The 26,034-nt window shown below is 47.0% G+C and overlaps 1 protein-coding gene across 13 annotated transcripts in view; it reads left to right on the forward strand.

Moving 5' to 3' along the window:
* Positions 1-3,502: 3,502 nt before the first annotated feature.
* Positions 3,503-26,034, forward strand: part of ST3GAL5 (ST3 beta-galactoside alpha-2,3-sialyltransferase 5) — a 50,140-nt gene continuing 27,608 nt past the window's right edge. The window contains exons 1-3 of one of the 13 annotated variants that reach the window (XM_063788823.1): positions 3,603-3,737; positions 22,278-22,464; positions 23,529-23,668. Coding sequence is in view for 2 of the 13 variants with exons in the window: in XM_009442597.4 (XP_009440872.1) it covers positions 3,656-3,737 (82 nt within the window). In the remaining 11 variants the exon portion in view is untranslated. Of the gene's footprint in view, positions 3,738-3,766; positions 3,954-4,805; positions 5,155-22,277; positions 22,465-23,528; positions 23,669-24,350; positions 24,698-26,034 lie in introns of those variants that run through there. The other 12 variants (XM_009442598.5, XM_063788824.1, XM_063788822.1 and 9 more) reach the window with 12 other exon arrangements.

A 26,034-nucleotide genomic window follows, 5' to 3' on the forward strand; every position in this document is an offset into this window, starting at 1 on the left:
CATTACTTTCCTCCTAAAATAAGCTCTTCTTGTAGTCCAAGATGTCTGTCTTACCAACAGCTTCTGAGGCTACTTACTGCCTAGTTCTTGTCTAGCAGAACATGAAAGCATCTCTCCCCCAGCATCCAATAAATTCCTGAGACTTCCTCTGATTGGATCAGTGTGGTTCCTGTGGCTACCCATGAATCATTCCTAGTGGCAAGGAGGATGGGGCAATGGGGCTATCTGGGTGGCTGAGACCAGTAAGTCTCAAACTCTGGTCTCAGGATCAATTTACACACCTAGAAATTACTGAGGATCCCAAAGAATCTTTTTGACATGGTCTTTCTCTTGATATTTGCCAAATTAAAAATTAAAACTGAGAAATTTTTAAATATTTAATTTAATTTAAATATTTAAAATTTAAAATATTTATTAGGTCATTAAAATAATAAATCTGGCTGGGCATTGTGGTTCACACCTATAATCCCAGCACTTTGGGAGGCTGAGGAGGGTGGATCACCTGAGGTCCGGAGTTCTTGACCAGCCTGGCCAACATGGTGAAACCCCATCTGTACTAAAAATACAAATATTAGCTGGGCATGGTGGTACCTGCCTGTAATCCCAGCTACTTCTGGAGGCTAAGGCAGGAGAATCACCTGAACCTGGGAGGTGGAGGTTGCAGTGAGCCATGATTGTACCATTGCACTCCAGCCTGGGTGGCAGAGCAAGACTCTGTCTCAAGTAAAAAATAAATAAATAAAATAATAATAATAATAAATCCATTGCATGTTAATATATATTGATAAAAAATAACTTTTTTTTTTTAGACAGAGTTTCACTCTGTCACCCAGGCTAGAGTGCACTAGCGTGATCTCGGCTCACTGCAACCTCTGCCTCCTGGGTTCAAGCAATTTTCCTGCCTCAGCCTCCTGAGTAGCTGGGATTACAGGCACATGCCACCATGCCCAGCTAATTTTTTGTACTTTTAGCAGAGACAAGGTTTCACCATGTTGTCCAGGCTGGTCTCAAACTCCTGACCTCAAGTAATCTGCCCACCTCGGCTTCCCAAAGTGCTGGGATCACAGGTGCGAGCCACCGTGCCCAGCCAAAAAATAACTGGTTTTGGCTGCATGCAGTGGCTCACATCTGTGATCCCAGCACTTTGGGAGGCCCAGGCAGGAGGAACACTTGAGCCTAGGAGTTTGAGGCCAGCCTGGGCAACAGAGGGAGACTGCCGTCTCTACAAAAAATTAGGAATTAGCCTGGCATGGTGTTGGGTACCTGTGGTTCCAGCTACTTGGGAGGCTGAGGTAGGAGGATTGCTTGAGCCCAGGAGGTGGAGGTTGCAGTGAGCCAAGATCGTGCCACTGCACTCCAGCTTGGATGACAGAGTGAATCTGTCTCTAAAAAAGAAAAAAAAAAAAACGCTGCTGTCCTGGATTTGTAAGTAGCCTGAGTGACTCTTTGCTAGTCACTATTCAGAAGCTTCTCTGAGATCAGCCACTGACTTGGAGAGATACCAGTAAGGCTTTGAGATCTAGAGGCTGATCTTAGTCTGCTGTTTGGAGATCTCTGCCTTAATCCAGAATAATAGCTAAGGATGTCTCTGTGGCTGATGAAGAAAAGGAAGTTTGCAGGCCTGCTTGTCTTGCTGCCCAAGTGGGTCAACCTAATGTGAGTGGAGTGAATGAGGTAGTAAGGGCTTAACAGATGTCTTGTGATTCTGGGACAGGAGGCAGCTTCAAGTTCCTTTTCTTCCTCACCCCCACCTTACACCCATCCTTGGAAGCTGGGATACTGCTGACTCTCATGGCAGCCATAATGCTATCAGCGCCTGGCTTTGCCGACAAGGGGAATCTGGAAGAGAAGGGGAAGGACAGGGGAGACAAAGAGAGGTAAAGAGTGTTGCATCAAGCACATGTGTCAGAAGCGTTCAAACCAGAGCGCCTCCATTTTGAGTGAGGGCTAGAAAAATGAGGCTGGGACTTGCTAGGCTGCATTTCCTGAAAGCTAGGCATTCCTAGCCTCTAGGTGTTTATGGTTAAGGGAACAAATTAGTGATGCTTACTAAACAGACCCAGACTTGAGAGAGTCCAGATATCCCGATATCTGGAGAACAAAGGCATTCCTAATTTTGCTTTAAAAATAATAATATTGATTATTGCAAAATATAGTAATTAGGAAAAATTAATCCTTTATCACAAACCCTTGTAGCAGAAGACATCTGCCCATATATACAAGCATTACAAGCATTGTACCTTAGTTGGATATGTCCCTCCTCTTATTTTCAGGAATGCCCTGCTGGAGTGCAGTGGCGATCTCGGCTCACTGTAGCCTCTGCCTCCCGGGTTCAAGCGATTCTCCTGCCTCAGCCCCGTGAGTAGCTGAGACAACAGGCTTGCGCCACCACGCCCAGCCAATATTTGTATTTCTAGTAGAGACGGGGTTTTGCCATGTTGGCCAGCTGGTCTTGAACCCCTGACATCAGGTGATCTGTCCGTCTCAGCCTCCCAAAGTGCTGGGATTACGCGTGAGCCACTGTGCCCAGCCACCACTTGACTTTCTTAATAAACTTGCTTTTACTTTGCACTGTGGACTTACTCTGAATTGTTTCTTGCGTGAGATCGAAGAACCCTCTCTTGGGGTCTAGATCGGGACCCCTTTCCTGTAACACATGGGCCTTGGGCTGATCTCCAAGATTAAGAGGGCAAGATACTCAGCTGCAAGGGTCAGCTGTCGCTGACCCCAGCAGCTGCTCTGCCTTGGCCAACTTACCGGATTTAAATCGCCCAGTGAGAGCTTTTCCTCCAGTATTTTCAAAATGTTCCCAATATCCTCACGTTAGAACAATCCAGAAATAGTCTTATGGTAAAACTCTTCTGGGAAGTGTGAAAGTAGAGTCCTCCCACCTTTTCCTTTGCAACGCTTTTGCCCCAACCTCGATCGCCCAGGCAGCACATTTTTTCCGGCACCCCCACCAAGGGAAGAACAGAGACATCTCCAAACCAGCTGCCCTGCGCCAAGCTGTTACAAAATAGAGCCACAAGTCTCCCGGTTTATGCAAACATATTTGGCTCGGTGTCTAGGATCTTCTTTTTCAAACCCAGAAGGAGATCACAGGCACACGGCCGCGGTGCTGTGTATGCCCCTCTGAAAGGAAGTTCTGCAAGTCGACCGACTTCACTGGCTTCACTGAAGTCCGGTCCGAAACCACCGGAAAGTTGCAGGCGCACAGTATACGTTCAGCTGTGTCCAAGAAATAACCTATCAATCACTGCCTTAAGCTTTGTTTCCTTCCTGAATTTTCTTATTTTCACGAATATTTATGCTTTCACAAACTGTATGTCATTTCCTCTCCAGAACCAAGGGGGGCTCGCCCCAGCCTGGCCCCCGCCCCGGGTGCGTCCCTGCAGGGGGCGCCCTGCTCCGGCAATGCCCACCGCACCGCAGGGCTGACTGGCCGCGCGCCCGGGGGCGGGGGCCGCCGCGGAGGCATCGTGCTCTCCGATTGGCCGTCCGCGTCCTCGTGACGCCAGACCCCGCCCACGCGCCCCTCCTCCGCATCTGAGCGGGGGAGCGGCGGCCCCCAGCTGAATGGGCGCGAGAGCGGCGCTGGGGGCGGGTGGGGGCGCGGGGTACCGGGCTGGCGGCCGGCCGGCGCCCCCTCATTAGTATGCGGACGAAGGCGGCGGGCTGCGCAGAGCGGCGTCCCCTGCAGCCGCGGACCGAGGCAGCGGCGGCACCTGCCGGCCGAGGTACGTGGCGCAGCCCCCTCCTCGGCGTCGCGGGGGCCCGCGGGCTGGGGGCTGCGGCGGCGACTTGTCTCTTCCCGGGCCGGCTGGGCGCGGCGTTTCCGCCTCGAACCCCGCGGGCAGCGCCCAGGGCACGACACCCTCAGGCGAGCCCGGCTGGGGCGCGGGCGGAGGGTCGTGGTCCCGGGCCGTGTGGACCGGGCTGGGGGGCCCACGCAGGTGTGTACGCGGTAGAGGGTGGGGCGGACCGCCGGGTGTCGGGTCCCGCCGCAGTGGCCCTTTCCCCGCCGCTTTCCGCTGCAGCTCGGGATTTAATTCATTGCTGGAAGCTTCGGAGTTAGCAGAGCCGAGTTAACTCGTTTTCCTGGGATGGGCTTAGGGAACCCCCTGCAAGGTTACTAGCAGCTCCTGAAACCTCTCTCTGCATCCATCGGGGAGGCGTGATGTGGGGCCGCTGGTAGAAATTCGCCGGTGACCTTCCCTGCACCCTCTCTGCAGCCAGCCTTGCGGAGAAGACAGGTTTTGGCGACCTTTTGATTTCTTCTGAATTGTAAGCCGTGGCTTGACGCGGGTGTGCATTCATTGTACGCCTTGCGTGTGTAAGTAACGCAGGGTTTTCCGAGAGCATCCCCGAGGAGCCCTGCCCTTGCCTCACACCCGCTTGGTGACCTTGGTAGACACTGATCCCCCTGTGGGGCTCGGGCTCATGGTCTCTCCTGAGAAGCTTACCCTGCCGATGGCCGAGGTCCCTTCCAGGCCCCGGGTTTTTCTAATCATAAAAAAATACGTTTACGAGGGTAGAGGATCCTGCAGAATCTCTAGCTGACTCGGAAGACGAATTTTATATCCTCCTGTCTTAAGTCATGCATGCGGCTTTTGCTTAATTAGGCATCGTTCATTTGAAGGGGAAAATGGTTTTATGTGCTGCGCTTCATCTGGCACCAGTGGTTGCCTGCTCCTCGTGGCAGGGCCGTGCTGGGTGTCACAGAGAGGAAGGAGACTCATCTCCTGCCCTCTGGTGTTTAGCTGCCCTCCCCCGGGCTTATGGCTGCTAATCCTTTTCCACGGAAGGATACAGCTGCTGAAACTGTGGAAGAGGAATCCATTTCTGCTGCATGAAGGGGCACAGACTTGAATACAGTCAGGACAGGTTGTGGTTTCACTTGTGTAATCCTGAGAGCTTGACAGCTTCGAGGAGTGTCTAACATTGCTAGTAACAGAGCCTAGAAGCACCTGAATTCCAGCTGTCACTTGGAGAAGGAGAGATTCATACGAACTGCGAGAGCATATAACCAGCATGTCTTGAGTCTTTTACCCATGTGCCTGTTATATGGATGCTGCTGTTTTTGTAAGATGAAATGACCCTTGGATATTCTTGGTTATGATCAGCATTTCTTCGTCTAGGCGAGAAAAGAAACAGGTGAGATAGGAAGGCATGAAGGGGCTCATGGAAGAGAGAGGGCTGACAGGCAGAAATTTTGAGAGCTCACATTTACGACTATTTAGACAGTTCTTATAATTTTGGCATAAATTGTAAATTGTTGCATGTTATCAAAATAGATTGGTGATGAACGTTAAGGATATATCCGTGGCAGAATAAGAACACACTCTTTGTTCTTTGGTTTGCTCCTCTAGTTCTTCCCTGCTTGCCTTGTGGGACTATTTGCAGCAATGAGGGGAATTTATCTAGCAGGTTGGCCTTGGGAGGCAATGAATGAAAAGAGGTGAGTCCTCTGTGGGAGTCCATTCCAGGTCCTGGAGGGCTGAGGTGGGTGTGTTGGAGCCAGCAGTTTCTGGGAGAAGGGATAAGGCTCACCTTCCACACCCTCCTGGCTCCTGAGGAGCGATTTAATCCGCACTGCCTGTGGACACGATGGAGGACTGAGATCACTCCCGAAGGGCATGCTCCGTGGTTTTAGTCTGCTGGGAAGCTCTGGCAGAAGTAAAACAACTGGGAATATACACATGTTAATGATGCTCCAAGCTGCCTAACTGCTGAGGAAGGAAAAGCAAGGGCTGGATCAGTGTGGGTGGCATAAGTTAGCAAAGGCATCCAAAGTGGGGTGAATCACAGGCCTGGTGTGGGAGGAAACCATAAATATGACGGTGACACGCAGGCTCGCCCGGGAGACAGCCAGCTTAAGCACACGTGCAGAGGAGAAGCAAGTGAAATGCGTAAGGGAGCAGGAGAAAAATCAGCTTTGAGGCTTCAAGGACACTACCAGGCTTGTCTTACCTGGACACCAGACAGACAAAACTTTTTTTTCCTCTTTTTTTTTTAAGTATAGCATAGATACTAGGAAAGTAGACATACCATAAGTGTCCTGCTCAATGAATTTTCCAGACTGAACATGCCCATGCACTCAGCACTTAGATCAACAAACAGAACTGGCTGGGACCCTGGGAGCTCCCCTTGTGTTGTACTCCAGTCACGGCCTCCCCCAGGATCAGCCTTGAACTCCTGGAGTCAAGCAATCCTCCTGCCTTACCCTCCTCAGTAGCTGAGACTACGGGCACACACCACCAGACCCAGCTAATTTGTTTTATTTTATTTTGTAGAGACGGCTCCCACTGTGTTGTCCAGGCTGGTCTCTGGCAACTCCTAGCCTCAAACTATTCTCCCACATTGGCCTCCCAAAGCGCTGAGATTACAGGCGTGAGCAACTGTGCCTGGCTGGCTAGTGTATGCCTTCTTTCCTTAAGCATTGAGTTTCTGAGAATCACTCATGATGCTGCCCATGGTTGAAGCATGTTCACTCTCATTGGTGATAGGGGCCATTGGGTGAATATACCACATAGTCACGCATTGTTAGTGGACATTTGGGCAGTTTGCAGCATTTGTCTGTTACAGAAAGTGCCGCTGTGACCACTCTAGTGTCTGGCTTTGGTACATATGTGTCTGCATTTCTGATAGGTCCATACCTAGGCATGGTATTGCTGTTTTAGGAGCCCCAGGCACAGCTATTTTACTCCAGTTTTTTTTTTCTTTTTTTTTTTTTTTGAGACAGAGTCTCGCCGTCGCCCAGGCTGGAGTGCAGTGGCGCGATCTCGGCTCACTGCAGGCTCCGCCTCCGGGGTTCACGCCATTCTGCCTCAGCCTCCCGAGTAGCTGGGACTACAGGCGCCTGCCACCTCGCCCGGCTAATTTTTTGTATTTTTAGTAGAGACGGGGTTTCACTGTGTTAGCCAGGATGGTCTCGATTTCCTGACCTCGTGATCCGCCCACCTCGGCCTCCCAAAGTGCTGGGATTACAGGCGTGAGCCACCGCGCCCGACCTTATTCCAGTTTTGAAATGATCACATTGGTAGTTCCTCACTGTTCGCTGATGAGGGCCACAGTTCTAAGGAGACTGGGGAAGGAATCAGGAGTCCTTCTGGCAGTCAGGATCAGTTTCTACCTGGCTGTGTATGGTGCCAGCAAGTGTGGTCACCTATAGGCCCCAGTCTCCCAGTGGGTCAGGCAGCAGGGCAAGGTGAGCTGTGAGGAACCCTTAGCTCCCCAAGAGCCTCTGACCTAAGGGAAGTGTTTCTCTGGTGAAACTGCCTGGCTTGGTCTCAACTCCCACCCTTGTTGCTGCAAACAAACCACTCCTCTCTGAGCTCTCATAATACTGCACTTCCTATACTTTATGTCTACTTCTGTGGCCTGCTTTCTCTGCATTTCTGCTAAAAATTATCCGTGACCTAGAGGAAAAGCCCATTTCTTATTTGGGTTTTTGAGGCCATGTAAGACATTTTTGTTGTCCCGTTATTACAGCATGGAAAAATGTTCAGGATTAAGTTATTGGATGGTTCACCAAGTCCTGTACCCATGAATTCTTTCCTTTTTTCCTTCAATTTTTAACATCTGGGATTATAACAGTTAAGTATCATGTGATAGGATAGGATCAGTTTGATAAAAATAACAGATTAGAAAGGTCTGCTTTGGTGGAATAGTACTTCTGTCTTTTGACTGTTAAGGCTGTTTTTAAGACCATCTCTTTTTCATAATTCAGAGCTTATGTGTATTGAGTTCTGAGCAGGGGCAGTTTTTCTGTTACACGTGTCGTTTCTTCCTCAGCCTTCCTCTTTCCTCCTCAGCCTCTGCGTTTTTATCCTCTTCTGCCCTGTTCTTCACCCCCTTTTTGCTTTTCATAAACATCTTATTCTCATCTCTAATCTATACTCTAGCAGAAAAGAGTAGGACAAGTATGGCCTCTGATACTCTCCTCTCTTTGCTTGTCACTTTCTGCAGTCCAGTTGTTGTCACCCAGGACTTGGGGACTGATGTGGGCTTCTTGCTCATCCTTTGTCTAGATCACCACTGTCCAGTGGAAACATAACCTGAGCCACTTGTCAATTTTATATTTTCTAGTAACTACATTTTAAAAATTGAAAAGAAACAGGTAGATCAAAGTTTCAATTTCCCAAAAAGTTTCCATTTCTAAACTCTTATGCACCTAATAACACAGCTGCACACTATGTAAATTATTAATGAGCTGCTTTATATTCTGCTTTTCACAGTAAATTCACTCCCTGCCCCCACAAATGAACCCACATGCTACAAAACATAGATATGACAAAAAGAAATAAGTGCTTTCCTACTCACTTTATTCTCATCTATTGTAGACATGTTATATATACTAACTAATGTAATGTTCACCACAGCCCTCAGTGTTTGGTACCATTGTCATCCCCATTTTATAAAGGAGGGTATTGAGGAACAGAGGTTAAGAAGCCGTAGGGGGCAGAGCTGGGTTCAGACTCAGGCAGTCTGGCCTAGAAGTGGTAAATGAGGCTGTCGTATCCATGTCTTTGTGGTCTGTAGTGCATTCCCAGCCTGCCCCTTGGAACAGCTACTGGTGAAATTGGCGAGGGTGATCTTAGGGGCCTGAGAGATGGCTCCATCCTGTCAGGTGAGTGCGCTCCTGGGCAGTGCCGTCATCGCTTGCCTGGAGCTCCATAGCAGCCTCTTAACTGATCCTGCTTCGTGAGAGGACTACCCCATCTCCAGTCCAGCCTCGAGAGAGGTCTCCAAAATCCAATTCCACTTTAAACCACCTCACCACCGGTTGCTCCCTTTTATTCTTAGAGTAAAATTGCAGCCCCCTGTGGCATGGACTGCTTGCTTTTCTAGCGTCTCAGGGTGCTGTGCCCTCCTGGGTAGACCCTTTAGGCACACTGCACTTGGCGTTCTTTAGGCACGCTGCACTTGACATTCTGCCATCCGTCCCCACTGTCCCTGCTCCCGAGGCACCTGCCTCTCCCATCCCATTCCAGTTCCTATTCAGGCCTGGGCAGAAACATTCTTTCCTCTGGGAACCCTTTCCTAAGACACACATTGTATTAGTCCATTTTCACACTGCTGATAAAGAGATACCCCAGACTGGGCAATTTACAAAAGAAAGAGGTTTAATTGGACTTACAGTTCCACGTGGCTGGGGAAGGTCTCACAATCATGGTGGAGGGCAAAAGGCACTTCTTGCATGGTGGAGGCAAGAGAGAAGGAAGAAGAAGCAAAAGCGGAAACCCCTGATAAACCCATCAGATCTCATGAGATTTATTCACTATCATGAGAATAACACGGGAAAGACCGGCCCCCATGATTCAATTACCTCCCCCGGGTCCCTCCCACAACATGTGGGAATTCTGGGAGATACAATTCAAGTTGAGATTTGGGTGGAGACAGAGCCAAATCATAGCATTCCTCCCCTGGCCCCTCCAAATCTCATGTCCTCTCATTTCAAAACCAATCGTGCCTTCCCAACACTCCCCCAAAGTCTTAGCTCATTTCAGCATTAACCCAAAAGTCCACCGACCAAAGTCTCATCTGAGACAAGCCAAGTCCCTTCTGCCTATGGGCCTATAAAATCAAAAGCAAGTTAGATACAATAGGGGTACAGGCATTGGGATAGCCATTCCAAATGGGAGAAATTGGCCAAAACAAAGGGGCTACAGGCACCATGCAAGTCCAAAATCCAGTGGAGCAGTCAATTTTTTTTTTTTTTTGAGACAGAGTCTCTCTCCGTTGCTCAGGCTGGAGTGCAATGGTGTGCGATCTCAGCTCACTGCAACCTCCGCCTCCTGGGTTCAAGTGATTCTCCTGCCTCAGTCTCCCAAGTAGCTGGGATTACAGGTGTGTGCCACCACATCCAGCTAATTTTTTTTTGTATTTTTAGTAGAGATGGGGTTTCACCATGTTGGCCAGGCTGGTCTTGAACTCCTGACCTCAAGTGATCCACCTCGGCCTCCCAAAGTGCTAGGATTACAGGTGTGAGCTACTACACCTGGCCCAAATCTTAAAGTTCCAAAATGATCTCCTTTGACTCCATGTCTCTCATCCAGGTCATGCTGATACAAGAGGTAAGTTTCCATGGTCTTGGGCAGCTCTGCCCCTGTGGCTTTGCAGGTTACGCCCTCCCTCCTAGCCACTTTCATGGGCTGGTGTTGAGTGTCTACAGCTTTTCCAGGCACACGGTACAAGCTGTCAGTGGATCTACCATTCTGGGGTCTGGAGGACGGTGGCCCTCTTCTCACAGCTCCACTAGGTAGTGCCCCAGTAGGGACTCTGTGTGGCTGCTCTGACCCCACATTTCCCTTCTGCACTGCCCTAACAGAGGTTCTCCATGAGGTCCCCGCCCCTGCAGCAAACTTTTGCCTGGGCATCCAGGTGTTTCCATACATCTTCTGAAATCTAGGCAGAGGTTCCCAAACCTCAGTTCTTGACTAGGCTGCCAAGGCTTGGGGCTTCCACCCTCTGAAGCCACAGCCCAAGCTGTACATTGGCCCCTTTCAGCCACGGCTGGAGTGGCTGGGACACAGGGCACCAAGTCCCTAGGCTGCACACAGCATGGGGACTCTGGGCCTAGCCCATGAAACCACTTTTTCCTCCTGGGCCTCCAGGCCTGTGATGGGAGGGACTGCTGTGAAGGTCTCTCGCATTGCCTGGAGTCATTTTCCCCATGGTCTTGGGGATTAACATTAGGCTCCTTGCTACTTATGCAAATTTCTGCAGCTGGCTTGAATTTCTCCCCAGAAAATGGGGTTTCCTTTTCTATCACATAGTCAGGCTGCAAATTTTCTCAACTTTTATGCTCTGTTCCCCTTTTAAAACTGAATGCCTTTAACAGTACCCAAGTCACCTCTTGACTGCTTTCCTGCTTAGAAATTTCTTCCACCAGATACCCTAAATCATCTCTCTCAACTTCAAAGTTCCACACATTTCTACGGCAGGGGCAAAATGGTGCCAGTCTCTTTGCTAAAACATAAAAGAGTCACCTTTGCTTCAGTTCCCAACAAGTTCCTCATCTCCATCTGAGACCACCTCAACCTGGATTTTTATTGTCCATGCTACTATCAGCATTTTGGGCAAAGTCATTCAACAAGCCTCCAGAAAATTCCAAACTTTCCCACATTTTCCTTTCTTTTTCTGAGCCCTTCAAACTGTTCCAATCTCTGCCTGTTACACAGTTTTAAAGTTGCTCCCAGATTTTCAGGTATCTTTTCAGCAACACCCCATCTACTGGTACCAATTTACTGTATTAGTCCATTTTCACACTGCTGATAAAGACATACCCAAGACTGGGCAATTTATAAAAGAAAGAGGTTTAATTGGATTTACAGTTCCACATGTCTGGGGAAGGTCTCACAATCATGGTAGAGGGCAAAAGGCACTTCTTACATGGCAGCAGCAAGAGAGAATGAGGAAGCAGCAAAAGCAGAAACCCCTGATAAATGCATCAGATCTCGTGAGACTTATTCAATATGAGAATAGCACAGGAAAGACCAGCCCCCGTGATTCAATTACCTCCCCTGGGTCCCTCCCACAACACGTGGGAATTCTGGGAGATACAATTCAAGTTGAGATTTGGGTGGGGACAGAGCCAAACCATATCACACATACACCCCAAATCTGAAACATCATCTGACACTCTGCCCGCATGTCCAACATAGATAAGTTAAAATAGACCTACTTGTCTGTTTTTTAAAATGAGATTATGAGAGGTTTTTTTTTTTCTTTTTAGACAGATTCTTGCTCTGTCACCCAGGCTGGAGTGCAGTGGCACCATCTTGGCTCACTGCAACCTCAGCCTCCCAGGATCAACTGGTTCTCCTGTCTGAGCCTCCCGAGTAGCTGGGACTACAGGTGCACGCCACCAAGCCCCGCTAATTTTTGTATTTTTAGTAGAGACAGGGTTTTGCCATGTTGGTCAGGCTGGTCTTGAACTCTTGACCTAAGGTGATCCACCCACCTCAGCCTCCCAAAGTGCTGGGATTACAGGCATGAGCCACCATGCCCAGCCTATGAGAGCTTTTTGAAGGAGGGACAGTGTGTGTGTTTCTTGTTGCTGTCTCCCCAGGCACATACTCCTATTTGATCAAAAATGGGTTGTATAATTAAAAACTGTTATGTCTGTTGGGGAGCCTGCCCAAATGCTGGTTTCCCAGAATTTCAGAGCCAACAGTAAAAGAGATGTGAGTGGGGTGTAAAAGAAAATTATATGTTTTAGTTAGACCTGAATATATGTTGTTGGTTTTAGAAATGGAAATGTAACTTGTTCTGAGTTTTAAGCAGCCCAAACAAAATCTCCTTTTGTCTCCTGTACAATTCCTCCCTCTCCTTCCAACCCTAAATTGCCAGGTCCTGCCAAACTCCGGGTTGTCACTGTCCCAGTCACTGTCCCTCCAGTTCCTTTTCTAGGGTCATTATTTTCTGATTTGGGGCTTTCTATGACTCCTCTGGTTCTTCTGTTCCTATAAGACATACAGGATTACTGAATACCATGGGTTATTGGAAAAAACTGCCTAGCAAATTCCCTATCTTCCCTTCCCATCCACCTGGACAGCTGTTCCCTGAAGAATATTTCTAAGGTCCTATTTGGTGATACCACTTTTATTGTCCAAAACCCTAAGAACTTTCACCCTTATGCTTTCTGCGGCAGTGGGATCTTCATTGTTTTAGAAATTGCCCACAAACTTTCCCATCATCTGATACCCTGTGTTCCCCATTCTGCTCAAGTTTAGTAAAAGGCCCACATGTTGGAGCCTTTGGGTACTGGGTCCCAGAATTGCTTTTTGTTAACTGTCAGTTCTGCTGACTTTCACTTTCTCCTGTTAAGTATTATTTATTCAGCCCAACTACTTGTATTTCCTTTGGGTTAAGAGGGAAATGTTCCATTAAACATTTAGCTTCTAGATTTTGCTTTATTTGGGGCATTCATGGGGTTGCCACAGAGTTGTTCTCTCATAGCAGATTCTGCGTGTATAATGTGCTGTCACACAGGCCCACCACAGGAAAGCTATTATGTAAAAGCTTGATGGGACCCCAGGGGGAGGGGCAGTTCTAGGGGCAATTTCTTCAGTTTACCCCTAGTGTCATGTCTTGCTCCCTCTGGCCTCTGGCCTCTTTCTCTTTGAGGGACACCCCTACCTTCACCATTAAATCATTTTGAGAAACAGTAACATTTGAAGCCTTCTTGCATACCTTCTCCCCTGCGACTCCCCTCTTTAGCCACCTGAATTTGTTACACAGGATGGATCTTGGCTGGCCCAGTGCTATAATAATAGCCCCTCCTGGCTTGGAGACCAAGTCCTGTGGCACCTTCCTCCTCCACATCTCTTGGTTGGCCACCTTCCGGCCTTTCTGGCTGTGGCTCAGCTCCTCCATCACCCCTCACTGCACTGATCTCAGTGGTCTTTTGATTACCCTGTCCCTTGGCCTCTTTCATGCCAGTATGAGCTCACCACTCTCCTACTTAAGAACCACTTAGGGCCATCCTCCTTTGTGTAACATAAGAGAGCCTGGTTCCTTCCTAGCTGCGTCTTCTGCCCACTCTTCCCCAGGCCCCTGTAATCTGGCCCGAGCACACACCTCTCTCTGTGTGTCTTGGCATTACCTTCCTTCTGTCTGGAATGCCCCCTCCTCTCTCTGTCCTGTCTCCAGAGTCTTAGTCATTCTTCGAGGACCCATTCATACATAACCTCCTCAGGGAGGCCTCCCTGATTTCCTCTGATGGAGCCTGTGGTTTCCTGCCTAGGATGCGCAAGGTCTACTGTAGCTCCTCCATCACAGCGTTATTTGGTATTTCGAGTATTTGGGCATTTTCAGTTTTCCTAGCTGGATTATTCATTTAAAGAGGAAAGCGGCTGTGTCTTATTTATTTTTATATTCCCAGTGCTTGGTGTATGGAAGAAGCTTATGAAATTTTTATTTAAAGGATTGTTAGGTAAACAAAATTAGACAACCATACAGACCAGCCCTTCTCAACTGAGGTTCTACAAGAGACTTTTGTCCCAGTACTGTCAGGCGACCATTGTATGTTATGAATTAACTTCTCTCCTTGCTTCTGGAATGATTCTAGTTATAGATCATTCCTGGGAGAATTGAGAAAAATCTGTTCTTTTTTGTAGGACTTCATTCCCGAGTGGAATGCACCTTGAATGGGGCTGGTGTAGATAGCATGACCCCCATCATGATAGTATATCTATGCAAAGAGCAGAGGCTGACAGAATACAGACCAGAATGTTAACAGTGGGTATCACTGGGTTGTAAGATAACAGTGATTTTTAAATGTTCTGTTCTTATATTATTTTCTGAAATTTCTACTTGTGTCCTAACAGGGTTTTTAAAATATTTCTTGGGTAAGGCAAATCAGAGTTTCTAAACCTGGTCATCAGTTGAGAGTAGAGTTCTTGTTTTTAAATGTAGCTGCCTACATTGTGCCACAGTGAGCTGGGAATCACCAAGCTGAGCCATGCAGCGTTGCCCTTGGAAAATCAGGCATTGGTGTGAGGATGGCTCCAGCTGTTAGCTCTCTGGACCTGGGTGTCTCTTCTTGCTGCCACTGGACACTTTGTGAATTGAAGGGCTAAGTTTCTAGCAGACATGGAAGCACCAATAGAGAAATTACCATACTCCCAACTCATATATACTGTATTCTCAAAAGCAAATCTAGAGGTTATTTTTTTCTTAATAGCTAAGAGTGAACATAAATGGGGAAATTAAGTCTGATAGGAGTCTTACATGTTAATTTTTGTTCATCACCTACTGTTTTATCCAGCCCTAGTTTCATTCCTGAGGTTTGAATTTGTTTGACCTCACAGAGTCATATCCTTCTCCTGCAAGAATCTACCAGTGGATACTGAAACAAGTAGATTTGATGATAAACAGGATATTTACTTAGTCTGTAAGTATCTCCCATCAAGTCACTTATTAATTACGAAGGGAAAATAGTTAACTCAACAATGGAAAAACCTGGCATCTACCACCTTAACCCTTAATCAAATCAACATCACATGCCTCCTGAGAAGTGCTTTGAGAAGCGCACAGGATCACTTCTGTGATATTCCAGCCAAAAATGCATAAGTTGAATCTAATCATGAAGAAACATTAGACAAACTCCAGTTGAGGGACTTTCTACAAAATAATTGGCCGTACTTTTCAAAAATGCCAAGGTCATGAAAGATAAAGGAACGGTTTCAGATTAAAGAAGGCTAAAGGAACATAACAGTGAATGTCAAATGATCCTGGACTGGACCCTGTAACAGAAAATAAGAAAATGACATATATTCTTGCTGTTTTTGTTCTAAGGCCATCACTGGGACTAGTGGAGAAATTTATATAAGGTATTTAGGTAACAGTACTGAATCAGTGTTAATTTCCTAATTATCATTATGCTGTGGTTGTTTAAAGGGGATGTCTTTGTTTTTAGGAAATACTAAAATATTTAGGGGTAGGTGTCATCATGTCTTCAAGTTTCAAATGGTCCAATAAATATGCACACAGTATACCAATGGAATGGCAGCACAAATGTGGTAAAATGGTAACAACTGGGGAGTCTGGTTAAAGGGCAGATGGAAATTCTTTATGCTATTTTTGCAACTTTAAGTTTGAAATTATTTCAAGATAAAGTTTAAAAACTGCAGCCTCCAGGTCTTGGGTGCTGTGGCCAGTCTAGCATCAGAAGCCACCATAGGGCTTTTCAGTGTCTGCCCTTTCCGTGGTCATTATAGAAGTCACACCCACAGCACTGAGCTTTCTTGCAGAATTTGTTTTGTCTCCTCTGGTACCATCAGGAAACAGTGTAGAGGGCCAGGCATGGTGGCTTACACCTGCCAGCACTTTGGGAGGCTGAGGTGGGCAGATCACTTGAGGTCAGGAGTTCAAGACCAGCCTGGCCAACAAGGTGAAACCCCATCTCTACTAAAAATACAAAAATTAGCCGGGTGCGGTGGCACGCACCTATAATCCCAGCTACTCGGGACGCTGAGGCAGGAGAATCCCTTGAAACCTGGGAGGCGGAGGTTGCGGCGCCGAGATCGCGCCACCTCACTCCAGCCTGGGCAACAGAGTGAGACTCCGTCTCAAAAAAAAAAAAAAAAAAAGGAAAAAGAAAAAGAAAAGAAAACAGGGTGGAGGAACACTTAACAGTGTGGCTTTGCTGAACCTGAAGGTTCCTTCCAGCCCCCAACCACCCATTGCCACTGCTATTTTAGGGGACTGCAGTCCTTGTAGCTGTCCTCAGGCATCTGGTCAACCAACTCTGACCCATACATTTACCTGGTTTAGACTAGCCCTACAGCTGCCCCTGAAAGAGGCTTCCCAGGCAGAATATAAGTTTTAAAATATATTTAAACACATTTGAGGGTGTTTATGCACAGAGATCAGTGCACTTACCAGCGTGCTTTGTTGGAGCCCTTGGAGGGTGCATTCTACCCAAATCCTCAGCATTTGCCAGTTAAAGATGGGTCTCTCCACTACCTTGACAGAACTCAGGTTGTATGTTTTGGCAGAAATCACGAATTTATTATGTCCTGCATGATGAAGAGGGTCCTTCCTCAGCCCCACTTTTAAAACCTAGTTTAGGGCAACCGTCTACGCTTCTGGCTGGAACCTCTCCTGTGGGGAGGGGAGCAGGCGGCAGGTCTTGGAATCAGAGGAGGATCTCTGAGGTGCTGCCTGTAATCGCTTTGTGGGTAGGTCTGCTTATAAGAATTCACAAAGAGGAGTTCCTCTGAAACTCCCTAGCCCCGGGAAACAGAAAGAAGAACAGTGCTGGGGCTTCTCTTCCTGTTCCTGTCTTTTCCTTCCAGTTCCCCCTTCCCAGAATTTCCTGTCTCTCAACCTCCACTCTGTTTTCTCCGCCCCAGTGTTCCCCCACTCTCTTTCATTTTTATTGTCTTAAATCCACTTCTCCCACTTATTCCAGCTTTCTGGTTTTCTCCCCTAGATGGCTATAACATATTAGCATCAATTGAGTAAGCTAAGCTTCATGTTTCTTGTTCTTCCTTTGAAATGTAGATGAGTGAGAATCGTAACATTTTATTGGAGGAAGGAGCCATAGAAATGTTGTCACCCAACCCTGCTTTCTACAGATTACCAAACATCCTCAAAGAGATTGAGTGATTTGGCTGTTATCAAATAGCCAAACAGTTGAGTATTTCATCTCTTTGCTCTTCTCTTTAAAAAAAAAAAAAAAAATCAGGCAAGTGTGGTAACTCATGCCTGCAAATTCCAGTACTTTGGGAGGCTGAGGTGGGAGGATTGCTTGGGGCCAGGAGTTTGAGACCAGCCTGGGCAATAAAGCTTAGACTCTATCTCTACAAAAAAATTAAAAATGTAGCCGGATGTGGTGGTATACACCTATCGTCCTAGCTACGGGAGGCTGAGGCAGGAGGATCACTTGAGCCTAGGAGTTCGAGGTTACACTGAGCTATGATCACGCCACTGCACTCCAGCCTGGGTGACAGAGCGAGACCTTGTCTCAAAAACAACAACAAAAAGATCCATTTGCCATTTTCTTCCATGGTGGGGGGGAGACAGTCATTTTATATTGTTCCCCTAGCCTCCCCTCAACAAACACATATGGTGGGTCTTGTTTGAAAAAGGATCTCAATCCCTGTTTTCCATCTGCCTGGTGCCATCTGGACATTGAATAAATGCCCAATGATTATGATACTTGGACACCTGGAAGGTCTGGTCTTCACAGTGGTCTCTTGTTAGGACCGTGGTGAATTTGGGTTAACTTTGTGTGGGGATCTAGTTGGAGGCCACTGATCATTCATTCATCTGTTCATTCACTCTGCAGGTGCTTGTTAAATGCCTTTTATATGCGAGGTACTTTTTAGGTTCCTGGATTACAGCAGCGAACAAAATGGACACAGTCCCTAAGCTGGGAGTCTTATATTTTAGTAGGGAGAGCAGAGAATAGGCAAATATGTATCAGTGGCAATGAATGCTATGAAGTAAAGCAGGAAAGTGAGGGGGTGGATGTCGTGTTTTACAGAGGGTGGTCAAGGAAGGCAACTTTTGAATGAAAACCAGAACGGAGATGGTGGGGAGGGAGCCATCCAGAGGGGCAGCAGAGGAAGGGCAAGTCAAGCACGAGGCCCCCTTGGTTGACATGGAGTGAGGAGGAGAGTGTGAGATAGGTGGAAGCGGAACTGGGCTCTGAGAGTAACTGCCCTCTTGACATCTTTACGAAAGTCTTGGAGAAATCCCATCGTGCGTGCTGGGAACATTATAGTTTTAGAGAATGTTCATATAGTCCAAGGGCTCAGAATTAATTGCCTTAACACTTTTACATTTATAAAAAGCAGGCAATTGAATGACAGTAATGATGTGTTCTCAACACTAGAGGAATAGTAGATTTGAAGTAGATTAAAAAGCACGAGAATCACTGAAGTGCTTGCATCTTGGTTGATGGTCAAAATTAGTACAGTATTGATTGTGCGTTCACACAGCAACATTTTAATTTTTTTCATTGCAGAAGGTAGGTCCTCATAACTCTGCTTAGTTTGTAGGAGAATCTGAAAATATGTAGGCTAAAAATCTGTTGTTAATTACACGGCTTTCCTCCAGCTGTGAGAAACTTGCTGGTGGGCAGGATTTCTCAAAGTGCTGCACCCACATAACACTGGGGAACTTGGTTAACATGCACAGTCAGCGTCCTCACCTGGACCTACCACCAGGTGGGACATTCTGGGGATGAAGTGTGGGAATCTGCATGCTTTGCAGCCTCTTCCAGTGGTTGTTTTTTTTTGTTTGTTTTTTTGTTTTCTCCTGATGCTCCAGCTCAGGTCCCTCCTGGGGCCTCAGGCCTGGTTCTCAGCTGTTTGTGGGATTTACCGACCTGGCAGCCCACAGGTGTTTGGGACTCCGCAAGGCCAAGCTGAACTTAGTGTCTCCATGGCATTTTCTCCTCTTCATGGCCTCTCTCTACAGAGGGCTCCTCTTTCCTCCCTGTGACCTGAGTCATCCTCTCCCTTGACTCTCGCCTCATCTGATCCATCCCAGGTCCTGTCCGTGCTGAGCCTGTGGTGCCCAGAGCGCTGTGGTAGCCCCTCAGTAGCCTCCCTCCTCCCTTGTCCCCACTGCTGCCCCGTGATTTTCTCCACGTTTCATGTCCCCTTCCTGAATAAAATCCTCCAGGGCCCTTCATCATCCATGATCTTTTTGACCTTTACCTTAATCTACCTTGACCTTGCTAACCCAACTTGACTCCTGATTTGCTGAGGGAGTTCCCAGGATGAAGAGAGTAGGCCCGGGCAGAGCTGAGCAAAGCCATGGTCTCAGCCCAGAGCTCGGGAACTTGAATTACTCTCACGGTGGTCCCATCTCCAGGCGAGGGGGCCAGCCTTTAACATGTCAGTCATTCAGTGTCTGGGGATGGAAGGCAGATGTGCAGAGAAGGGGACACCCGTGTTCTAGTAGCAGCCAACATTCAGTGGCCACAGCAGGGCCACAACGCTGCACCCCCCAGCCCCACCTTGAGGCAGGACTTGCTTGGCCCCTTCATTCTGTCTGCCCACAGCACACCATGTCTTGCCTCCTCTCGGCCGCCCCGTGCCGCTGCTGTAGTTGTAGCTGTTGCATGTTGTCGCTAGGCGGCTTTAACCTGCATGCATCCCAACACTGTCTTCTTGGCCGAGGTAAGGCTTCCTGCCTTGTCTTCCGTTCTCCTTTGCCAAGTGGAATTCTTCCTCTCAAACACAAAACTCCAACGGTGACTTGAATGGCTGTTTTCTCCCTTCCCCACGGATGGTAGGTCCCTGTCTAGGTGCACAGGTACCAGGTGCACAGAAGGTAGGTACCAGTCTAGGTGCACGGGAGAGGGCAGTTCATTTGTTCTGCGCAGTGGGTGGCTTGGGGCCTACTTCAGTCAGACCTGCTGCAGAAGTTCCAGCCGGCCCCGTGCACGTTCCCAAGTACCTCCTGGACATTTTTTTTTTTCTTTTTTTGAGATGGAGCTTTTCTCTCTGTTGCCCAGGCTGCAGTGCAGTGGCACAATCTCGGCTCACTGCAACCTCCACCTCCTGGGTTCAAGCGATTCTTCTGCCTCAGCCTCCCAAGTAGCTGGGATTACAAGCGTGCGCCACCATGCCCAGCAATTTTTGTATTTTTAGTAGAGATGGGGTTTCACCATGTTGGCCAGGCTGATCTCGAACTCCTGACCTCAGGTGATCCGCCTGCCTCGCCTCCTGGACAGTTTCATGTGGTAATTTATCATCTCAAATTCATCATCTCCCCTGAAGGACAACAATTGACTTCCATTCCTATTTCTTTCTCTGATTGGGACCAAGGTTTGTCCCTGTTCTGCTTCTGTTCATCACCAGTCTTGCTTTTGTTTGTCTTCTGTTCATCACCAGTCTTGCTTTTGTTCTGGCTCAGAGACCTCTGTCCCCATTCCTTCCCTGTCCCCCTCACCAGGGTAGGCCTTGGGCTCCCCTCCTGCCTGGACACCACAGTAGGGAGGGCCCAGGATCCTGCCTTGTCGCCCACCCAGCATGCAGCAGACTAGGCTTGTCTCCTGCTGTGCTGGGAAGTCCTTCTGCTCTTGGAATCCTCCCACCCCACAGAGTGTGCTCTGCTGGCCATATTAGCCTATAAGCTGCACCTGCTTGCCTTCCCACACAGTCCACTGCAGCTATGTTGGTTTATTCTCTGCTTTCCCAACTTCAGATTTTTGTTTATAACCGTCTGTGCCCTGGTGTGACTTCACTATTTTAGAAAGCAGCCCCCTCACAACATTACAAATACCCTCCTCTTGTTCCAGGTCCTCCCCATTCTGACCACCCTGCTGCTGGAAAAGTATGGGCGTGGAGGTGCGTAGATGTGGGCTGGAGTTCTCAGCTCTGTGTCTACCCATGTGTGTCCTCTGGCAGGTTAAATGCAGATAGCAATCCAGTGATATAAGTTTTTTTAGGATGTAGTGAGATCATATGTCGGCTTATCCCTCTCAATAAATATCAGTGCCTTATTCATGCACCAGTAATTATCTGTATAGTTAATTTGGCAATTCATCATGTACTGCTTTATGGCATTTATTCTACTCTTACATTAAATGGTTAATTCTTAATTTTGAAGAAGTTAAATGTCTTACAAATTGACTGAAAGCCCAAATTTGCCCTTATATTTCTTCATTAGGGCCTTAAGAATTATTGAAAATACAGAAATAAGTTCTAGTGTTTGATAGCATAGTAGGGTGCCTATAGTAAACAGTAATTTGTTGTGTAATTCAAAGTAACTAGAAGAGAAGATTTGAAATATTACCATCATAAAGAAATAATAAATGAGCCTCGGCAGCATAGTGAGACCTCGTCTCTACTAAAAATTAAAAAAATTAGCTGGGTATGGTGGTGCACACCTATAGTTCCAGCTACTTGGAGGGCTAAGGTGGGAAAATTGCTTGAGCCGGGAGGTCAAGGCTGCGGTGAGCCATGATTGCACCACTGCACTCTAGCCTGGGCAAAAGAGTAAGACCTTGTCTCAAAAAAAAAAAAAAAAAAAAAGATAAATGGTTGAGGTGATGGATATCCTAATTACCCTGATTTGATCATTGTATAATTGTATGCATGTATCCAAATATCACATGTATTCCATAAACATGTAGGATTCCAGCACTTTGGGCGGCCGAGGCGGGTGGATCACCTGAGGTCAGGAGTTTGAGACCATGGTGAAACCCTGTCTCTACTGAAAATACAAAAATTAGCTGGGCATGGTGGCGGGCACCTGTAATCCCAGCTACTTGGGAGGTTTAGGCAAGAGAATCGCTTGAACCCAGGAGGCAGAGGTTGCAGTGAGCCAAGATGGTGCCATTGCACTTCAGCCCGGGCAACAAGAGTGAAACTCCGTCTCAAAAAAAAAAAAAAGTGTACGATTATTTATCATTTTAAAAAGCACACAAAAAAGAATTATGTCTTCATATGGCCTCTTTAAGAAGAATCTGTTACATTTTAATATGTGGGTAGAAAAATATAATTTTGGAAGTCAGGCCTTTTCTGCATAAAGGTGGTTGCCATGATGCGGAGGCTGTTCCTGGCAGCCTGAGTGAGAAGAGTATCAAATTGTTAAGCCCTGGGGATCCTAACTCTTAGGAGATGAAAAAGGAGAACGAGGAGGGAGCCACAGGACAGAAGAAGACAGGCCAGCCTTGTGATGGCCTGCCAACAAAAGCCTTGGAGGAAGGCCTATAACCACCATCGCCTCCGAAACCCTCATAAGAAACTGCGTATTTATTCAGTAAACAGATATGGATGCCCTTTATATGCCTCTTCCCTTCCTAGGCACTGTGAAGACAGTGGTGTGCAAAGCAGAGACCCCTGCTTGCATGGAATCTGCATTCTAGTGGGGGAGACAAGACAAACGTGTAATTCAAAAGTAAAAAACTTATGAAGAATCACATGTCTCATGATTAGTGTTATAAAGAAAAAAGAAAGCATGCATACAGGAATATCCACATAAGCAATTTTGGTAAGTAGGGCATGTCTGTAGTTTTATTATTCTAACCCAAGCATTCACATTATGTAAGTTAATTGAATTAAGGAGAGGGTCTCGTTTGCTTAACTGAACGGAGGCTGTGTGTGCGTGTGTGTGTGCGCTCACCATTGGCTGGGTGGCTTCAGTGTGGGGAGCTATTTGTGACACCCTGTGTCTCTAGCTGAAGCTGCAGTGCCAGAACAGATCAGGTGAGAAAGTGTGAGCCTTCTGAAGGGAGGGGCCTCTGTCATCCTTTGTCCGTCGGGATTCACTCACCATCTCTTTGGAAGCCCAGTGAGGCTTCCACAGAAAGGGAGCAACCCAGTTCCTGCCCCCTGAGGCAAACTGGACTTGCTGAGTGCTGACATCCTTTATTTTGCACCTCCATAAATCTGTTTTTTTCCAGTTCAGCAAACATGTGGTCCTTTCTTAGTGAAGTTCCTCATGATTTGTTTCTGCTTTTTAAGCCTAAATGCTTAATTTTGGGGATATTTTTGTCCCATACTAAAGAGATGATTAAGGGATCCTAAAAATATTTTATTTGGGTGATTTTCAAATGTCTTTTCATAGCTTAAATTTCAATCGTAGCTTAAGGATTTCCTCCCTAAGTGAAAATAGTTTCAGTTTTTCAGGAATAGAACTGGTAATGTATGGAATTCAGGCAGTAAAAAAAAAAAAAGGAATGCAAAAAGAAATAAACTCACTCACAATTGCACCACCAGGCCATGCATGGTGGCTCACACCCATAACCCCAACACTTTGGGAGGTGAGGCGGGAGGATCGCTTGAGGCCAGGAGTTTGGGACCAGCCTGGGCAACAGAGAGAGACCCCATCTCTACAAATAAACAGATAGCTGGGTGCAATGGCACATGCCTATAGTTCCAGCTACTGAGAAGACCAAAGTGGGAGTATCGCTTGAGCCCAGGAGTTTGAAGGTGCAGTGAGTTATGATCACACCACTGCACTGTTGCCTTGGCAACAGAGCAAGACCCTATCTCTAAAAAAACAAAGACAAAACAATTGTACTAACTGTTGATGACAGGTGTACTTTCTTCCAGATGCCTCTACGCCTATAATTACCTATGGCTACATGAACACTCTTCCCCTGCAGTCTGATCGTTTTTTGTTGGTTAAAAGTATAATTGTCGGCTGGGTGCGGTGGCTCACGCCTGTAATCCCAGCACTTCGGGAGGCCGAGGTGGGTAGATCACCTGAGGTCAGGAGTTTGAGACCAGCCTGGCCAACATGATGAAACCTTGTCTGTACTAAAAATACAAAAATTAGCCAGGTGTGGTGGCGCGTGCCTGTAGTCCCAGCTACTCGGGAGGCTGAGGCAGGAGAATTGCTTGAACCCGGGAGGCAGAGGTTGCAGTGAGCCAAGATCACGCCACTGCACTCCAGCCTGGGCGACAGAGTGAGACTCCATCTCAAAAAAAAAAAAAAAAAAAAAAGTTTAATTGCCAGCTGGGCATGATGGCTCACAACTGTAATCCCAGCACTTTGGGAGGCCAAGGCTGGTGGGTGGCTTGAGCCCAGGAGTTAGAGACCAGCCTGGGCAACATGGCAAAACCCCATCTATACAAAAAAAAAAAAAATACAAAAATTAACTTGGCATGGTGGTGTGTGCCTGTAGTCCCAGCTACTCAGGAGGCTGAGGTGGGAAGATGGCCTGAGCCTAGGAGGTTGAGGCCGCAGTGAGCTGTGATCACACCACTGTACTCCAGCCAGGGTGACAGAGCAAGATCCCATCTCAAACCAGAAAACAAAAGTATAATTGCTATTGAAATTTATGACACAGTTATTCTAGCAATTAACAAAGCATGCCCCTGATTCAATGTTCATGTAATCCAACCTTCAACTGCCACCTTTTCACCGAACAGAAAATCGCAAACAAAAGAAATGAGTGAAAACAGTCCAGATGGTGTCAAGGTGATCATGACTTTCAGCTGATAAGCCCTGGCTTCTCCAAGGGATCATGGAGAGGCCACTCTGCCGTTTGTCTGTTGTTCCCAGCTTGGCCCTTCTCTTGTGATGTTGAGGGACGTGGAATCCACATGGTCCCTTGTAAATCAGAAGAAGTAATGCCTGCTGAGCTGAAGTAGAGGGATTTGATGAAACTTCTTGGGAAGTCAAACTCTTATACTGTGGAGGCTAAAGCAACGCCATCTTGGATGCTAATCTGCCATGTTGACTTCTGACTAACCCCAGTCCCAGGAAGGCTTCTAAGGTTTCTACTTTCATATACTTACTGTAAATCTTGCCCTTAGGTCAAAACAGTCTTGTCGTTATACCATAAGTCCTGCCCTTCGGCAAATTCTTGCATTTTCCTGAGGGTTGGATGTCAATGTCCTATACATTCCTTCAGTATGATATTTAAGACCTGGGTGTATACACCCTCAGTCTGGGGAGTAATAGCATGGGCAACCATTATCCTGTCTCGCCGCCACCCAGGACATGGCTTCTGTTCGTAAGTCCCCATCACATGTTTCTTTCTGAGAAACTGGATTCATCAGCCTCTTCCTTGGCCTTTGGGGGTGGGTTTGCATATGCCTGCCCACCACAGAGCACATGCCTTTAATAGATATATCCCAGGAGGTAACTACATGTGTAGATACATAGATTTTTATAAAACTGCCTTTTTCTTATATTTTTCAGTGTCAATAAATGTTAAGTACTGAGTACTTTAAGCTAGTGCTTCTCAAACTTTAATGTGCATATGAATGTCCCAGGATCTCATTAAAATGCTGAGTCAGCAAGACTGGGGCGGGCATTTCTAACCCACTTCCAGGTTACACTGATGCTGTCAGTCAGAGACCCTGCTGTGTAGCAAGATCTTAAGGACTGTAGAGTATTCATGTAGTTTGTGCTGTAATTTACCAACAAATTTCCTGCTGTTGGACATTTTTGATATTTCATTTATTATTATTTTTTTGTAGAGGCAGGGTCTCACTGTGTTGCCCAGGCTGGTCTCAAACTCCTGGCCTCAAGTGATCATCCCATCCCAGTCTCCCAAAGGTGTGAGCTACCACACCCAGCCATTTTAGATGTTTCAATAGAGTTTATGCTTTATTCTTGCCATTATAATTTCTGTTAACATTCAGTTTTAGTTTTACTCTTAATCAGTATTGAGAAAATGCTTTTCTTGGAAGTTTATCTTGTTTGATGACAGGCTACAGACATGTAATGCACATTTCATTCCATTCGAGATGTTTCTTAAGGGGCTGCTGTGTGCCAATCTCTGTCCTAGGTGTTAGGGATACAAAGGTGAACAGAGTTCTGGCTCTGCAGCTCATTCCTCCAGGAGTCTGCAAAAGAAAATTCAGTTCATTGTGGTAAACAGAGATAGGGACGTGCCCAGGGATGGGTGTGGTGGTGAAAAATGACCTCAGAGATAAGGAAAGAGATGCTTGAGCTGGGTTTAAGGATGAAAAGTAGCTCAGCAGGCAGATTATTGGGTGGGATTCCAGATTGTGAGCACATCCTGTGCAAAGGCACTGAAGTAACAATTTGGCACATCCAGGTTTCTAACAGTACTTCTTTGTGCAGTGTGATAGACAGGTTTGT

This window comes from Pan troglodytes, chromosome 12, assembly GCF_028858775.2.
Source record: "Pan troglodytes isolate AG18354 chromosome 12, NHGRI_mPanTro3-v2.0_pri, whole genome shotgun sequence".
Lineage (NCBI taxonomy): Eukaryota > Metazoa > Chordata > Mammalia > Primates > Hominidae > Pan > Pan troglodytes.